Here is a 19,207-nt window from a genome sequence, read left to right as displayed (position 1 = left end):
CAATTTTTTTATAGAATAATATATCTTATTGTGAGAAGTAATAATATATTAATAATGTTGTTTATTGAGAATTTCATGGACGTTTTCCTCTCTCCTGGAATTTGAAAATTCGTTCATACCATTTTTCAAATAAATAAAGAATTATTCCTATACCTTGTTGGAGTAATAAGTGAGAAAAGAGTTGCCACACACCATGGTTTTTACCTTCCAAAGATTACGTCTTGGAAGACTCTGGTATCGAACAACCGACGAGTAACCAAGAAATCTGAGAGCTTTGAGATCTGAAAATTCAAGGGGCAAGGAGCGGCCGAGATCTGAAGATCACTGGAAGCTTGACTCATGAAGCAAGGAGATCCAAAAACTAGGAATGAGGAGAATCTGTAGCTGAGCCGAAAAGTATGCAATTCGAAATCCTCCTATGGTATTGTGTGATTATGTTTGCTCAATATTAGATTTGTTGTTATTGAATAATTTTGGCTATCTTGTTAATTATTGTTTACCTTAAACATTAGTGATTGTTCGTGCATTCTTCTATTCTGCATTTCCAAACATGTTGTATGGTCAAGAGATTGGTTACCCAATAAGAAGTATTGAAACGATTTATCGTGCTTAATACATGGGAACCGTAGTCAATCCTTAAAAAAGGAATTTACCCATCAATTGGTATCAAAGCGAACTGTACGTGTCTGATACCACCCCTTATTTCTCAATAGAGTAACTTTTCCGTAATAGAGTGGTCGAGTGACAGGCAATCGGGTGGCCGACAGATTGTGACCCAGGCAATGGCTGGTAGACCGATAGACCGTGACTGAAGCCATGGCCGGTCGACTGGACGACCGGGTGGCCGGCATGCCGTTACCCATGCAGTGTCTGGTCGGCAGGCCGTGACCAATGGGTGGAGATGCTGTGACGGAGGCCGATCGGTCAGGACTGTGACCTGCGTCAGGCGGTCCGCCAATATCATGGCTTACATCAGGCCGGTCGGACGAGACCATGGCATGTGTCATGCTGGTTGGCCGTGACCCGGGCAAGACTTGTTCTCGGTCGTCTTTGTTATCTGTAGCATGGGTCTCCAAGTGGACGGACCCGTTCTTTAACTTCGTTTCTCCAATATTTGAAATTACTCTATATGGCCTTGTCTTTTTGCACATGGATCTCATTTTCTTTTAATGGGAAAATGTGGCACACAACAACACCTTAATTGATTAAGGTCCCTGATCACCCCACGGCCTGCTCACCGTAGGGAATAAGCGCTCAACACTTGTTATGCTTGAAACTAATGTTCTCGCAATGAAAATTTGTTTTTAATTTTTTTTTTTTTAACATTTCTTGTTTGTCAATATTATATATATATATATATATATATATATATATATAGAGAGAGAGAGAGAGAGAGGGACTTAACCCAACACCTTACGGCACGAGCTGACAACAGCCAAGAGTTTTATAAAATGTTGATCTTGATGGAAAAAAATAAAAATAGTATAAAAAAATGAGCAATCGGTGAAGTGGGTCCAACTAATTTATTTAATCCGGTAGACAATTTTAACTTGCAGAGGAACCTTTAGGTTTTCGGGGCATTGGATTCTCACCAATGTTTGACTTGGTTTGACTATATTTTTCTTTTCGGCTATTAAAAAAAAGACTGCTATAAAATTATTTGGATATTAGAGAGAGAGAGAGAGAGAGAGAGAGAGAGAGAGAGAGAGAGAGAGAGAGAGAGAGAGAGAGAGAGAGAGTATGCTTATGATTACTTATACAGCTGTATAACGTGAAAGCTAAGTTCACATTGCATACGATATGCCATGTCAAATGCACGTTACTTGCGTTGACATGTTGAAGACAGTCCAGAATTTTGCATAAGCATGATAAAATATGATAAAACGATTTGATAAAATATGAAAATATACTTAAATATTTACAAATGATTTTCGAATCCCGTAGTTATATAATTAATATACCCTCCTCCGTATTTTTATAAACGGCGTTGAGAATTGATTTTCCCGTTCCATTTATACGTTTAGGAAGTCCAAACAGGTTTCTTGATTTCTGATCAGCATAATGGAATCCATTGATGAGCGTCTTAAACTCCTTATCGCTGACAGCAAGCTTTTCAACGAACTTGTGCTCGGAATCCTAATACCAGGAACCGTTTGGCGACCGTTGCCGCATTTTTTCCAGACATGGCTTCGCAACTACGTCGGAGTCGTGTTACTCTATTTATTCATCGGCGTTTCGTGGTCTTTCTACTTATACTACTGGAAGCGGAATGTCTATGTCCCCGAAGGTAAATAATGATATATATCCATATACATATCATATGTTTTTAGCTAAAAGTATACGTGTACTTATTGACGTTTGTTCATTGTAAACTTTAGACAAAATTCCCACAAAGGAGACCATGTTGTGGCATATTAGTGTTGGCATGAAGGCAATGCACTGGTACAGTCTTGTTCCAACGGTTTCCGAGTGCATGATCGAAAATGGATGGACTTTGTGTTTTCCGAGAATCGGGGATGTTGGTTTGCTTGCGTATCTAGTCTACACGGTGCTCTATCTTGTAGCTGTGGAGTTTGGGATCTATTGGATTCATAGAATATCCCACGATGTAAAACCGTACTACAACTACCTTCACTATCAACATCATAACTTCAATACGGAGGATCTTCTATCTCCATTTGCAGGTAAATAGTTTCCCATTCTTCTTGACATGGACAATGGACATTATTTTGTTATATGGTCCTTTTAATGAAATAATATAAGTTGTTTGGTGGAATTTTTTTTTAATTCATTAACTGTTCGTGATATAAAAAAAATTGGTCATTTTATTACTGTCAACAGGATATTATATATAGGGCGACGCAAAAAAAACCGTAAAAACCGTAAATCGGACCGGACCGATGATTTTTAGACCGTCGGTCCGGTTTAAAATGGTTTTTTTTTTCATCCGGTCCGGTCCAGTTCGGTCTACTCGTTACAAACGGTCTGGTCCGTTTTTTTTTTTTTAACACCGTTAAACCGGACCGATTTATTTATAAAAAAAAATAAAAAATTAATGTCTAACTAACCAAATTAGGCATTTGTGCATGTATTTTTATATGTTTTTTTTTATTTTGGTAAAAAATTAATAATTTTTTTTTTAATTATTAAAACGGTCCAAAACGGTCCGGTCTAAACGGTTTAATAAACTAGGAGGTCTACTGATCTGCATGATGTTTGAAGAATACCCATGTGATTTTATAGAAAAGAAATATAAATTTGTAATTTAGAAAAATACACATGAGAGAGAGAGAGAGAGAGAGAGAGAGAGAGAGAGAGAGAGAGAGAGAGTTTCTTTATGAAGTCAATGAATGACTAATAATTGGTGTTTTTTTTTAACGGAAAAAAACTATCAATTGGTGTTGCTATGTGCATCATATGCGGTAGAAAAATACACATGAGAGAGAGAGAGAGAGAGAGAGAGAGAGAGAGAGAGAGAGAGAGAGAGAGAGAGAGAGAGAGAGAGGTTTCTTTATGAAGTCAATGAATGACTAATAATTGGTGTTTTTTTTTAACGGAAAAAAACTATCAATTGGTGTTGCTATGTGCATCATATACGGTCGTTTTTGGGTAGTCGAGAATGAGTTATAAAGCGATTAAAAACATTTGTTAAAGTCATGAAAAAAAAAAAAATTTGTTAACCATAAGGAGAAAATTATTTTCATTCTAATATCATTTATGCACCACTGTTAACTTCTGCAAACCTAAAAGTACAGTAAAAAAAAAAAAATTGGGCTATTTCCAAGGAATCATTCCCATTTATATTTTTGTATTTTTATTTTTCAAAGTTTACATTTATTAGCAAACTGAAATTCACTCTTTCACAATATTTCTTCTTAATAAATTTATTTCTATAACTATATAATGTCCGAAAAAGAAAAAAAAAATATGATAGGCTTCAAAAAGGCGTTAAATATATATATTTTTTTTAAATGATACCTCGAACTTGGAACGAGCATAAGAAATTAACGATACTTCTTTATCTTTTGAGTTTTTTGCTCAGCAAAATGGCTGCATTATTATGTGACTAATAGTTTTCGTCATTCAAAATTAATTAAAATGATATATAAACTACTATTTGATTTTGTAACACGTTTACTTTATACAAAAATGTACTTTTATTTAATTAAAATTAACGTAAACAGCTCAAAGAATTTTTAAATACTTAAATAATTTTTTTTAATATTTATGAATTTTGTGGTTTTTGGCTTCGTGGTGACTTGAAAGTTGAAACTATCTTCTCATTTGGAAGTGGGGTATTTTTCAAACTAAGATCCCTCATCTGTCCATAAACACAATCTCAATCTTATTAAGGTATTTAAGTTGGTAAATGGTTTTAAAAATCCCGATAATTATTACCATGTCGCTTATATAAAATATTAATTTAAAGACTTAAAAATTAAGGAGCCCATATTTATAAATGGTGCGTATTTCCAAAAGGGTATTACTGAGACCTAATATTTGTTATCTCAGGCATGGCATTGAATCCGTTGGACGGAGTATTGCAAGGTGTACAACATGTGTTTGCAATATTTGTGGTGCCGATACATTACACGACACATTTGGTTCTCCTATTTATTGAGGCCATTTGGACAGCCAACGTTCATGACAACGTTGACGGCAATATATGGCCCTTGATGGGTGCAGGGTTTCACACACTTCACCACCGTACAAACAAACATAACTATGGCCATTATACCGTACTCATGGACTGGATATTTGGAACTCTTCGCTACCCTTCCCGAAAAGAATCCAAGAAGGCTATATGATTCTCATAGACCATAGCTTTGTCATGATAATATATTTCAAATCAGATTTCTGATTCCTAGTCCGTATATTTCAGTTCTTCAATATAATACGTGTATATGGCTTTCATTTTGAATCGTCAACATCTTAATGTGCTTTTACTTAATTACTCTACGTTTTACCCTTTCTTTTGTTAAAATCATATGCTCGAAACTTTTTAAGAACCAGCACTGTTTGTACAAAATTTACTGACTAGTCATGCACCGAATATATTAGGGGTGTTCATGAAAACCGTCAAACCGAATAATCCGATCATCCAAAGTAAATCGCACTCTTTTTAAAATCGCTCCATTAAAATTCGATGAAGTTTGGGTTGTAACCAACCCAAATCGCAATTGTTTCGGGTTGGTTTGGTTTTTTTATAGTCATGAAATTGGGTTAAACAAAACCAACCCGTTGGTGTTAGAAAGACAAGATGCCGTACACAATTATTCAGTATTATACTTTATTATTTGCGAATACATGTGAAATTCTATTTAGCTAGAAAGACAAGATGCCGTACACAATGTAGAGTCAATGTCTCCAACAACTTGCTTCAACATAGATAATGGATAGACACTAAAGAGTGCGTAAAAGTAAAATACACACATATATATGGTTACTCAGTTCGGTGCAACGTCACCTACGTCTATGGGCTCACAGTCAGTGGAAAAGATTTCACTATCACGTAGTCAATAGTACAAACATGACTTATATGAACACAACAAATATCAATGGTCTAAAAACTATTACATACCTCGAGTGATTACCAAGAATAGGGACGCCCCCTGAATTTGAGACCCCTCTCAATTCCACTCTTCAAGCACGCGCCTATGCTTGGTCGACTTCAATCTCAACACACGTGAAAACTTCAATCAAGCAAACACAAAACCCAAATCTCACAAACACTCAGTCTTCTGGAATAGTGTTTCAAGAATAACACCGCTCTAAACAAAACAACTAGTTTCCCAGTCCGTCGATCGTGCATGTCTAGGAACCCTAATTCTTTTGTTAAAGCGTCAAGCCTGCTAAGGGGGAAGTGCACGGATTTTTTGGCATTCATACATCTCTGGAAGTAAATCTAGGGTTTCCTTACCCATACACGCGAGAAGATCACCAAGGAAAGTCTTCTGCGAAGCGATCTGGCAAAACAGGAAACTTGCTAGAAAAACAGTGCATATTCTACGATAGATAACGAAGGGAGTGTACAACTGGGGCCTGTCTGCGCACAAGGAGAATGATGTCTTGACAAAAGCTGAAGCATGAAGACCGACATCTTTCCTCAACAACTTGCACTAAAAAATAATGCCAACTTGAACGTAGCAACAATCTCCCCATTTAGCTATTAATAAATGACCACATGACGACATTTCCCCCTGATTGTCTCAAAAACATACCAAAGGCAAGGATAGACCAAGACAAATGGAGGAACCAAAAATCTTACCGTAGAGACAAGAACTAAAACAACAGATAAACAACAAACACTACAATCCGAACATAGTTTGAACACAAATGGAAATCAGGGTGTTTCAGCCTGATCACATACAAAATAAAAAAAAACCATAATTCAAGACTTACAGACTATCATATAAAACAGATTAGGGAGCAACAGTATTGGAGGAGTCGTCATCACTTTCATCTTCGAGCTCGTCAGAGTCACTGCTGCTTAAAACCTCATTCTCTTCACCACCACATGTAATTTCAGCATCTTTGTCCTGACCTTGCTGTGAAGTAGGCGCTCCATCTTTTTCAAGAGAGGATGTCATCTCTTTCACAAGACCCTCACAAATAGACTTCATGCGAGATGAGGTCTCTATGATCTCCTTGAGGGCATCAATCTCCTCATAAAGTCCCTTCAGGAGATTGCTTTGCACAACTTCTGAGAGAGGACCCATCTTCGATGTGCTGCCTGTAGTGATAGATGTCGCGATAGAAGGCCTGACAAGGTCACGAGCATGTTTTCCTTCGAAGAGCTTGTGGCTAAATGTAAGGGCGCTAGGCTTTTTCCATGCAACATCTAAACTTTGCAGAATATTCTGGTTTTGCTTGAGCAAAATACCAGTGATGATCGAAGGAAAACCGATGGGAAGCTTCACAACATACGACTTGATGCTTGTGGCATGCTTTTCCAAGTGATCAAAGATAAATTCTCCAAAGTCAAAGGATGAGCGAGTACCTATTTGGTAGATCAAACAGGCCAGCTCTGCCTTGATGCTAGAACCATGCGATGAGAGAGCCCAGTTAGCGATGCCGATGCGATAGAGAACAGAGTACTTTGCACAGAGCTCATAAGACGACAATGTACCCTTGGTGGGCCAGACTTTGGTCTCATCACCAGAAATTTCCTTAGCAATGATGTCCAAGGAAGGAACGCGGTCAGCAATTATGATTTTTCCTCGACCAAGGAAGTCGTTAATAACATCAGGAGAAATCTTAAGACAATGACCTCTGAAATACACTTTCCTGAACTCAACGTCATCAGGAGCATCGAAGGACGATGAGAGATTTACTATGAACTCTCTCATCAGAGTGGGGTAGTAGACACCAATCTTAGTGACCGTCTTGATCATCTCAGCATCATGCAGGAGTTCTATGATGATTCCAATCTTCAGAGCTTCACTAGACATCTCAGTAAAGATCGCGCGATGATACACAAACCGCAACTTAAGAACCCCATCTTCCTTGTGAAAAGAGATATTTTCCAGGGGAGCAGTCGGGACATTCTTGGGGAGCTTCTGATCTCCCACAGACCTTCTGTTCTCAAGGGAGAGAGACAGCGGAGGTACCTCTTCTTCAACGTCAGCAAAGTCGTTGACCACATCTTCAAGAACAGGTTTCTTCATCAATTTCTTGTTGAGGCCGACCTTGGCCTTCTTCTTTTTCTTCTTCTTGGGCTTGACAAGGACATCCTTAGGCTTGTTGGCCTCTGAAATCTTCCTCTTTCTCTTCTTCTTTTCATACAGAAGAGTAGCAATACACACATCATCGTCCTGAGCAAATTTGTCTTTCAAGGAGGCAAGAACAGCCTCACAAGCAGCTTTCTTTTTCTCAACATCGTCCTCATGATCGACAAGTAGTGATTCTAGATTCTCACTATCTCTTACATTCTCCTCTACAAGATCAGGACGTGTGAGAGGAACGAGGTTACCTTGAATCAAGACATGCGGGCTTTCGAGGGGATAGACAATCGCGAGATTTTCTTCAGCAACGGCAATAGTGCATTCAGCCCTTTCTTCTGAGGAACTGCTCGAGCTAACATCTCCAGTGATGTCGACGATGGAGAGAGCAGCTTTCTCGAGCATCGCTTTTTTGGCGGCGGCGACGGAAGGGTTTGCAGGAGGAACTGACGACCCATCAATAGCACCTCTGGACTTACCATCGGCACGGTGACTAGAAATTGGAGCTTCAGCGAATTTTGAAAAAGAGTAACTTCCCAAACTTTCTCGAAAAATAAACCGTCTATTGCATGCTTAGAGAGCTGATGAAGAGCACAACGAAGACGTATAACCAAATGGGCCGTAATCCATTCCCAGCCCAAACGAGAACATAATGGCGTTATAGCCCTGTAAACATGTCGAATGGGCCAACTAGATACATGGCCCATGAAAGAGAACTTTTGTAGCACAAAGAGACATGAATCAGAAGAAGATTACCACAATAAGGATGAGACTCATAGGCATACAACTAGCAATAGTCCTGTAATTGCTATTGTTCAATAGCACATAGACCAAGAGATGATCGGAGACTCTCAAACCGGCTTGCATCTAACGCCTTGGTAAAGATGTCAGCGAGTTGTCTTTCAGTGTGAATGTACTCGAGTTTAATCTTCTTATCCTCCACAAGATCATGAATAAAGTGGTGTCTGATTTCAATGCGATTTGTCTTGCTGTCTTGGACAAGATTTTTAGAGATATTGATGGCGTTGATGTTGTCGCAGAACAAAGTCATGACATCTTGCCCGACACCATACTCAGCAAGCAGCTGTTTCATCCACAGCAACTGCGTACAGCTACTTCCTGCTGCAATATATTATGACTCAGCAGTGGATAGCGAAATGCAGTTCTGCTTCTTGCTGAACCAGGAAATAAGATTGTTTCCAAGATAGAAACATTCACCAGATGTGCTTCTTCTATCAACAGTGCTTCCTGTCCAGTCAGCATCATAGTATCCCAAAAGGGTAGAAGAAGTGTGAAAAGTATATAATAACCCAAAATCAGCAGTTCCTAAAATGTATCTCCCAATAGGCTTAGCCTGAGAAAGGTGGCAAACTTTGGGATTGGCTTAATATCGAGCATGAACCCCAACAGAGTAAGAAATGTCTGGGCGACTGGCAGTGAGGTATGGAAGACTTCCAATAATGCTTCTGTACAGACTTTGATCAATAGGTTCACCAAGATCATCATTTGTGAGTTTCACATGATTGGCAGCAGAAGTTCGTTTGTGAGACGATTTTTCCATATCAAACTTCTTCACAATGTTCTTGGCATACTTAGTTTGAGAGATAAATATACCATCATCCACACGTTGCCATACGGGAGGGACATGGGGGCGCATCTTATCTCAATGACACCAAGGGGTATTAACTGAATGGAATTGGGATATGGATGGAATATAATTAAATATCTGATCTGAAAACCAAAATAGAAATTGAGCTCACCAACCATGCTCATTTGTCGCACAAAAAGGTCCACCATCTTGTTCGACATTCCACCAAAGACAATGTCATCAACATAGATTTGTGCAATCATGAGATTTCCTTCTTTTTTCTTTATGAATACGGTTTTGTTGACTCTGCCACGGATGTATCCATTCTACACAAGAAACTGAGTTAGTCTTTCGTACCAGTCGTGAGGTGCCTGGTTTAGCCCGTAGAGAGTCTTTCGAAGCTTTTACACAAGTTGAGGGGACTAGGATCAACAAACCCCTTAGGTTGTGCAACATACACTTCCTCATTCACGTACCCATTTAGGAAGACACTTTTGACATCCATCTGAAAGAGTTTGAAGTGAATATGACAAGAAATACGAAGCAGGAATCTGATGGCTTCGAGGGAGCAACAGGAGTAAACGTTTCATCGAAATACACACCTTCCACCTGTGTATAATCCTACGCCACAAACCTAGCTTTGTTCCTAGTTATATTGCCATACTCATCAGATTATTCTTAAAAATCCACTTAGTTCCAATGACATTTATATTTTCCGGTTTAGGAACTAACTCCCAGACTTCATTTCTTTCAAATTCACAAGTTCATCTTGCATAGCAGTAATCCAGTATTCATCATCAATTGCTTCAGTGACATTCTTAGATCCAATTTTAGAGACAAAGCAGAGATTACCAATCATTTCTTTGTAGTTTAATGGATTTTCGTGCGAGTGCGTATCCCATCTTCAACATCACCAACAACCTCCTTGACGAGATGATTTTTCTGAACTCTCTTGGACGGGCCCATCTTTCCAGTAGGGATTCTATGTCTTTGTCAGGAGTTCGCTCCTCAGGGGAAGGCACATCTTTAGACACAATATCGTTGGACTTGTCAACGACATTTGTCCTGACATCAGTGCTACTAGGCAAAACTTCATCCTCATCATCAATACTTTTAGAATATCAGAGGAGTCATTAACAACCACATTTATAGATTCTATCATGGATTTTGTGCATTTATTAAAGACACGATAAGCCCGAATGTTTCTAGAATAATCAAGAAAGATACCTTCATCACTCTTAGGATCAAACTTCTGACGAGGATCTCGATCAGCCAGGATATAGCACACCGATCCAAAGACATGGAATTACTTAATATTTGACTGTCTCCCCCTCCATATCTCATAATGAGTGACGGTAGTGCCAGGACGAATGGTAACTCGGTTGTGAATATGACAGACAGTGTTAAGAGCTTCAGCCCAGAAGTGTAGAGGAATGTCTTTGGCAAGCATCATAACTCTAGCCATTTCCTGAAGAGTGCGATTTTTTCTTTCAACAATCCCATTTTGCTGTGGGGTAATAGGGGGGGAGGGAATTCATGAGAAATTCCTTCTGCACTACAAAAGTTAGCAAAACTCATTTTTTTCAAATTCTCTCCCATGATCACTTCAGATTCTGATCACTTTACCAATGCTTTCTCCCTTTTATCTTTGCACTTGCTTGCATATGGCTTCAAAAACTGCAAAAGTGTCAGATTTCTCGCGAATAAAATCAACCCCAATGTACCTGGAGAAGTCATCGACACACACAAATACGTATCTCTTTCCACCAAGGCTCTCAATCTGCATCAACCCCATCAGATCCATGTGTAAGTGTTCAAGAACAAGAGAGCTAGTAAGATGTTGCACCATCTTGTGGGACTTCTTGACCTTTTCTTTTACTTTACAATCACCTCACATTTTCCCTTCAATAATCTTAAGATCAGGGAGCCCGATAATAGCATTCTCTGAGACAATCTTGTGCATGCTTTCTGAGATTTAGATGACCAAGTTTTGGTGCCATAGCTTTGCTTCATCAGCTTTAGAAAGGAGACATTTGGTGACCTGAGAATCTTTGACTGGAGACCACATATACCAGTTGTCCTGAGATCTGGTTCCTTTCATAAGTTCATCCTGAAGGCCTTAAAAAGGCCAAACATTTAATTTGGGCCAATTTTTTTTCTTCTTAAAACCTGATATATTTCAAACAGTTTTGGGCAAATATATTCCGAGCATATACGCCAGACGTGCGCCTAAAACCACTAAGGCGCCAGTCGCAATTTTTTTTTCCAGGCTCAAGCCTTGAGGAGTTTTTATATACCCCATCGCCTTAAGGCGCGCCTTGGAAACGCCCTTTTAAACATTGGTATGGATATTAGGATTCTCTACAATCTTGGCACTACCATTTCAGATTTGAGTTATTGCTGTTTAGAGAAGCTACATGTTTGCATTCTCATGGATTTTCTTGATTGGAAATTGGAAGTTACTACCGGTATAAATTTATAAACTTGGCTGATTTTGAGGTAGTTTTTTTTCATTTGTAAGACGATATTTTTTTATGACTTTGTTTTTAGGCTATAGCATAAATACAAAAGCACAATACTTGTTTTCAATGTATCCTTTGTTCACTTTGTGCCCATGGTTATTTTCATCCAAGTATAGATGTAGCGATCGGCATTGATAAAAGTGACCCCGAATGACACAGTACAAAGTTGAACATGATCTTCGTTGAGAGTGGTTAAGTGCTTGATCGGAAAGAGTTGAACGCAAATAAAATATATCCAATTTTTAGCATAACCTGGTTAATTGATCACGCTATGTGCCCTCTTTCCTTCATCAGTGACCCAGTTTTCTCATGGAATCGTCAAAGTCCTCACCACATCATTGTGATTCTGGTTGCAAACTCTTAACCATTCCCGATAACCCTCATAGTCGAATTTCATGGCTGGCGTCGATAACATGTCGTTGATGGCTTTGATGCTGAAGTCAACATCTCTACCTGGACCGTCACCACATCTCTCACGCTATCTGGTAAGTTTACATAGAACTCATAAACGACGTTGACGTTTGCAGGGTGCTAGGGTGTGGCATAACACTTCGTTGAACGTTGGCCTTCGATAGTGTTATGAAGTAGTGCTCCTATCTCGGTGTTTCAGCTCACCTTCAATCCCCGATCAAGGATCGGACTACGTAACAAGAGAATGTCGTAACGTTCCTCGGTGACCTTGCTAGTAAAGATCCAGTTAATATAATCCACATCGGGGTCCGGTTGAAGATCCCACTTGGATTGACTTTTGGAAGGTGCACCTCTGGAAGATCCGGGTTTGGTAGCTCCGACACCAGTAGGATTTATTGTTTGAACCATTTTTCATCTAACTGAACAATATAAAAAAAAATTCAAACTCAATGTCGAAACTATCAGTTTTTCAATCCCAATTCAAACAAAATTTCTAAACTATCTAACCCATTAAAAACTCAATTCTAACACATTCAAACTCCCAAGTCTAAAATTATCAACCAATTAAATTTTCCATTAAAAAAATGTTCAATTTCTAACACATTCACAAGATTTCACAAACTCAATTTCAAATTCAATACGTATCCGAATTTCAAATAAACAATAATTTCAAACATGAATAACCCAACTACGAAAAATCAAACAAAGCCCTAAAATTCGAGCATATTATCATACCAATTTAAACCTCGTAAAAAATCAAAACAAAAATCTATAATTTGAGTATATCTCAAACCAATTTTAACATAAACTTAAAACAATTAAACACAAAACTTTGATTTTGAGTATATCTCACACAAATTTAAACCAAAAACAAAACAATTAAAAAAAACCGTAGATTTGAGTATGAATCAAACTAATTTCAAACAAAACATAAAAAATCGGAAAAAAAATCATGGGGTTCGAGCAAAAAGCCATAGAAAAACATACCTTGAGGAAGGAGAATATGTGTGGGAGAGAGAGGAAGAGAGGTAAGACATCAAGAGAGATGAAGCAGCATGGCGAGAAGGTGGCGAGGTATTTTTTGCGGCGGCGAGAGGTGGTGAGATTTGTTCGTGGCGGAGAGGTGTTGGAGAAAGTTTCTCGACATCATTTTCAGTCACAGAATGGGTTGAAACAGAGAGAGAGAGAGAGAGAGAGAGAGAGAGAGAGAGAGAGAGAGAGAGAGAGGGTAGGGTTCTGAGAAAATCTAAATAAATAAAAACTGAAAATGGGTTTATACCAAAACCCTAAAATTTATTGTGTTCTTGCGCGGCGGAAAATCAACTCGCAGCATCGAGATTGTCCAGGGAGACATGTCCCATTGTAGAAAGTTATCGCCACAATGAGGTTATTTTCTCGCCACGGAGAAATTGTGCCAAGTCTACAACGGTACAGTACCCCGTTGTAGAAAGATCTCACTTCAATGGGACATACCCAGTTCCGCGGCGAGATTATACAATGGTACACGTACGGTTGTATAACGTTCCTGAAGTAATCTCGCGCAGCGAAACTTACCCATCGCCACAACGAGATTATTCAACGGTACGCATACCGTTGTATGATGTCCAGTATTCATCTCGCTGCGGCGAGACTTGTACGTCGCCACGGCTAGATTCTACAACGGGACATTGTACCGCTATATAATATCCAGATTTTTTCATTTTTTTTACAGCGGGACAACTATACCATTGTAAAAAGTCTCACATTCTACAACAGTACAAAATAACCATTGTAAAAAGTCCAATTTTCACAACAGTTACTTCGTGCCGTTGTAAAAAGTGGACTTGTAACAATATATACTTGTATCGTTATAGAAACTCTGTTGTATAAACCATACTTTGTAGCAGTGGTATAAGGCATTTAAATCACAAACATAAAATCTTTTTATTATATGCTTTGTGATAAATTTTAAAACACGGGGTATAATTATACAAGAAAGTTAAAAACAATGGGGTTTTTTAGCTATAGCATATTATACAAAATATTGTTGTGTCTTTTGGTCATGATAAAGGGTTTTTGTGATATTTTTCTCAAATATAAACGTATGGTAAAGAAAAGAAGGGAAAATATCTTTGGCAGTCACTAGGATAAAACCTAACTTGATCTAGATTTCTAAGAAGAAGGAGGGTTATAGGCAAAAAATGGTTTGTCAAGAACGATTAAAATCGATTTGGAGTTTTCTTAATAGATTACTTGATTATGATTCCCTTTTGTAGAAGTTTTAAAGCGAATTACCTCGAGTTGAAACACTGTCACCGACATAGCGCTCTTTGGCCCGAGAAAGAATCGAGTGAGAGATAGAGATAAAATAAAAGTTAAAAACATAACAAGTAAAGTTGTGAAGTGATAATGATAATGATTCGACAAGTGAAAAAAATATAAGAAGGGAATATATCACAAGATTATTAATTCTCCAAAAGCTATACGATGTTCTGCCTCTGAAAATTGTGGTTGTCCACTATATGTATGAGAGTCTTTGTTTATTTTTAATATATAATAGAATGTGAAATAAAATATTAGATTATTAAAAAAATTATTAAGAGTATTATGGGCACTTCATATTAATATAATTAAACAAATCAACCAAATTATAGATTAGGGGATAGATTCGATATTTAAGTGATTTTTAAAGTACAAACATGCCACGAAAAGTGACGCAAAATGATACATCTAATATTTCTACAAATTATATAAATAAACATTGTATTTCGATCGAGCATAAGGTGTATATAAGATATTTTCTCATTGAAAAATGACACAGACTTAATTTTGTTGTTGGAAAATTTTGATGTGAACTCCTTCCCCGAATCCCAGCATAGGACTTCGAACAAGTTTTCCCATCTTGATTTTCTTCCAGCTGCATTGAAAACAAATATATGATCCATATGGTTTCCAATAATTTGTTTTCTTTTGAAATAAAATCCATAATTTCGGGTAAAACTGAACTAAATTTTAAAAACGAAAAAAAAAATTACGTATATTTGGTGAATATCACATGAAACAAGGTGGCCATAAAAACTCTGCTATATTCGGATCCTGCGCATTGTCTTATTCCTCCTCCAAAAGGCATGAAATTCTTAGATACCACATGTGAATCGAGCTCCTACGATAATATCCGATCACAACAAATATGTGTTTGGTAAGATATTATTATATTTAGCATTTTGATGAAATAACTAAGAATAATTATGACTCATGCCTTCCAGCGCCATGGATTGAATTCTAGGGGATTTATGTATACATCGGGGTTCAAGTGCAGAGAAGAGGTGAGCAACAAGATTGTCCAACCTTTTGGAATTGTAAAACCTGAAAGAAAAATAGTTGCACAATAATTTTACAATGAAAATGTAGGTTAAAGTAATATATGTTGAACTCAACTAGTGTTTTAAATATTGTTCCACCTATTAATTTGCTTATATAGTTTACTATTTTCTTTTATAGATGTTAAAAATATGTGTGATTCAAGTTCGACATGATCAGCTTTTGGAAATTTATTTCTCTATATGAGTTTTTAAATAAAGGGTAATTTAACCTTTACAAAACTATAATATATAATAAATTAATATTAATGATTGAGTTTAAAACAAAGATCTAATCGTTAAAAGTAAATTGACATGAGTCCGTCTTTTGTTTATAAATTCCGTATGCATGTAAATTAGACGAAGAAAGTTTAAACAATATGTGATTCTAATGGACACATCAAATAAATCTGTTTTTTCTTAATTCACATTCTTATATATTAATGAAGCCTATAAATAAGGGCATACCATTTACAGGGATATCTTTAAGAGTTTTGCGTAATAACCCTGGTGAAATGCTTCCCAACCTCATAGTTTCATTGAGGACCTATACAATATATATGTTATAAATATCGAAATATAATTATAACATATCAATATATAATAAATGTAAAAGTTAAATTAGAAGTCGCATTAGAAGTTAAATTAGAAGTCACATTAGAAGTCCCATTAGAAGTTAAATTAGAAGTGGCATTATACTTTATAAATATGATTATAATTTGATGTGGTAACATGTACAAATGAAGCGAGCACATTTTGTAATAGGATTGGAAAAGCTTACTTGAGTTGTAAAACTCATCGATTTGTACTCCTCCCATGTGAGCAATGAATTTGGATCTTTTCTCCTTTTTAGTATTGATTCGTGTTCAGCCTGGGAACCATAATAATCATGGGTACACGTAATTTAATTTTAAAGAAATTTTTCATAAACATGAAAAACTTGTATTACGATAAATAAAAATAATAAACCGTGTACCTATACTATGTATTCAAGGAATCGTAAGTGTTACAAAATTGATTCCAAAGTTTATCTAATCATAAATTACAAAAAGGATCCGTAAGTATCCAAAGATAAATCCTAATTTGCACTCCTGTGTCTCATATTTATATTTATTTTTTCTATTTTTATTCTTACATTCACACAAAAACTCCAATAATAAAAATGAGAAAAATAGCTAACTTAAACGTCTGATATTGCTAAATAGCAATGTTTGATAAATATTAGGTAAATAACCATAAATGATTATGTGGCTTAATATGACAGTGACTATTTACTTAATATTTACGTTTATATATATATAAAATTGACTATTTACCTAATATTTACCAAACCTTGGCTATTTAGCAATTCTCAACATTTAAGTTGGCTATTTTGATAAATTACACATAAAAATATCACCCTACTTCTAAAACTTAAACCCACATTATAACACTACTGGTTTGAAAGAGAAATACTCATTCAACCTCTTTAACGTTATTATGCTCTAAACTAGTCCTTAATTCTTTTTCCATACTTGGTTACCAAACATATTTAATTATTTATGAAGCTTATTGTAAAATCTCTTCTTATTACTCTTCTTCTAGAATTTATTATAACAAGTCAATTTTATGTATACGACCGTATTTTAAGAAAAGGCATCAAATGACTCTTTGTATACCCGGCCGCTATCACACGTGATCATTGTATAAGTGGTCAAAAAATTTAGCTATAATTAAGTAGCCCTAATTTTTTTTCTTCTAACGATCAACTCGACATGTAAAAGGTTTCTAAAATAATAAATTTATAAGAGAGAAAATAAAACAAAGTGTTATGTTTTCTCAAAAATTTAAATTTCAATCCTTCTTAACCAAAATAAATTCTATTTTCAAGGCTACAACACATAAAATATGGGGGAGGGGGTCCAAGAGACTCTTGAATCCCGCCATACCCATCTCGCCCGGCTCGTAACGGGACTTACGAGCTCGACAAGCAAGTCCCAAAAAATAACGTTTTTGATAAAAATTAAAGTTTTTATCATCAAAATATAATTTTACTTAATATTTACCAAACCTTGGCTATTTAGCAATATCAAACGTTTAAGTTAGCTATTTTTCTAATTTTTTTGTAAAAAAATGTAGGGAATTCATAGAGCAAATAACACTCCATTTCCTTTGGCTAATTACGTATTTACTTCTTGTAATTCATAATTTCTTCGGCAGCTCGGCTTCATCAGCCGGGAAGAAAAAAAAAAGATGATTTTTTTTTCACAATATCTTAACGGCGCGAAAACGATATCACGAAGTATTATTATATCACCTTTTTAACCTATTTCTCGTGTGCAACATATATATTTAATAGCTTAAGGCAACTCAATAACCGTTGATGTTTCCATACGAGTCCCTAATATCTAAGGCTAATACATTTTTTTTATTATCGATTTATAACAGAGATATTTGAACAAATAGAAAAATAAGTCAAATAATTGTACAGAATTATAATTACCATGATCTCTTGAGTCACCCGAGGATGGTCGGAGAGTAACTTGAAAGCCAATGTCACAACTGTGGAAATGGTCTCAAATGTAGCGAATAGGCCTCCCAAAATCATATTAACCATAAAATCCTCAGTCAAGTACTTTTCAGTGCCTATGTCCTTAACAAGTTGAGCTAGTAAATCTGCTCGATCCGGCCCTTGGAAATCACGCCTCTCTCTCAGCATAGCCCTAAACATGGTGTCTAAACTCTTTCTGACCTGTGCTTCAATGAACAAAATTATGATAAATGTACCTCTTTCTCTTTCTTCATTATACGGTAGTAGGCGACAATTTTCTCATGGAATTATAACCAGTATTATTTTACCTTTAAGCACTGATTGTATTTTGTGCCAGGGATGTTCAGAGGAAATGAGATAAAACCTTTCGATATTTTACTGAATGCGATATTTAAATTAGTACTCCATTTTTCACTGTCGCAGTTGATAACTTGCTGTGCACTAAAATCTAGAGCCATCTGAAGAAATATCAAACGTTCATGATCAATATGATGTAGGTTTATTAATTGATCAGCAATTATTAATTAGGGAGTTACCCTTCGAGTAATATTTTCCCAGACTAATTTGACGAGATAAAATCATTTTCAAGTCGAACAGCTTTAAGTTAATATATAACTTTATTTAACAAAAATTTAGCGATATAAGCCACATAAACATAAGCGTTTGCGTTTTATCCAACGTTTTGTAAATTTTTCGTGGATAGCAAAAAACTATTGTAAGTAAATAGTCATATTTACTAGAAATTTACTCTTGTGTTTTTTATTATTTTGATAGCCTAAATAGATTTACGTGATTATTTACAAAAAATTAACGAAACATTGACTATTTCTAAATTTCTAATGTAATTCATATGGTTAGATAGCCACTGGATATATCAGCTAAACACTAAAAATATATATTCCAACTAAATAATTTGTTAATTTCATATAACAAAATAAGTGAAATTATCATATGAAAATTATAACGAATATATATTTTTATAATATATTATTAAAATACCAAATAAAATTTAGTGTAAGATATTTGGTTCAATGATACTTTTAAGAAAAAGCAGTAAAGTGCTACCAAATCTATTGTTTGAGACTTTTGAGTATCAG

General features: G+C 36.2%; 2 protein-coding genes across 2 annotated transcripts in view; one reads left to right on the top strand and one right to left on the bottom strand.

The window, feature by feature from the left end:
• Positions 1-2,028: 2,028 nt before the first annotated feature.
• On the top strand, positions 2,029-4,962 carry LOC149389447 (delta(7)-sterol-C5(6)-desaturase-like). Its single transcript, XM_089624236.1, has 3 exons — positions 2,029-2,287; positions 2,379-2,684; positions 4,513-4,962. Exons 1-3 carry the CDS (start codon positions 2,062-2,064, stop codon positions 4,806-4,808), a joined length of 828 nt encoding a protein of 275 aa, XP_089480362.1. The 5' UTR covers positions 2,029-2,061; the 3' UTR covers positions 4,809-4,962.
• A 9,959-nt stretch (positions 4,963-14,921) lies between these two features.
• LOC149389446 (beta-amyrin 16-alpha-hydroxylase CYP87D16-like) overlaps positions 14,922-19,207 on the bottom strand; it is a 6,471-nt gene continuing 2,185 nt past the window's right edge. The window contains exons 3-9 of the mRNA XM_089624407.1: positions 18,419-18,568; positions 18,063-18,311; positions 16,362-16,451; positions 16,049-16,127; positions 15,481-15,587; positions 15,257-15,384; positions 14,922-15,138 (exon numbers count right to left, since the gene is read on the bottom strand). Coding sequence (XP_089480533.1) covers positions 15,045-15,138; positions 15,257-15,384; positions 15,481-15,587; positions 16,049-16,127; positions 16,362-16,451; positions 18,063-18,311; positions 18,419-18,568 — 897 coding nt within the window. The 3' untranslated portion in view covers positions 14,922-15,044. The remainder of the gene's footprint in view (positions 15,139-15,256; positions 15,385-15,480; positions 15,588-16,048; positions 16,128-16,361; positions 16,452-18,062; positions 18,312-18,418; positions 18,569-19,207) is intronic.

The sequence above is a fragment of the Urtica dioica genome, chromosome 8 (genome assembly GCF_054948205.1).
Source record: "Urtica dioica subsp. dioica isolate 48M chromosome 8, U.dioica_male_clone48M_v1_H2, whole genome shotgun sequence".
In the NCBI taxonomy this organism is placed as follows: domain Eukaryota; kingdom Viridiplantae; phylum Streptophyta; class Magnoliopsida; order Rosales; family Urticaceae; genus Urtica; species Urtica dioica.
The sequence above is the reverse complement of the archived record's forward strand: the minus strand, read 5'-3'. Positions and strand labels throughout refer to the sequence as shown.

Coding starts and splice junctions, on each gene's coding strand:
- LOC149389447 (XM_089624236.1), top strand. CDS start 2,062: ATGGAATCCATTGATGAGCGTCTTAAACTCCTTATCGCTGACAGCAAG. Junction 2,288..2,378: donor GAATGTCTATGTCCCCGAAG/GTAAATAATGAT, acceptor TGTAAACTTTAG/ACAAAATTCCCACAAAGGAG. Junction 2,685..4,512: donor TCTTCTATCTCCATTTGCAG/GTAAATAGTTTC, acceptor TTGTTATCTCAG/GCATGGCATTGAATCCGTTG.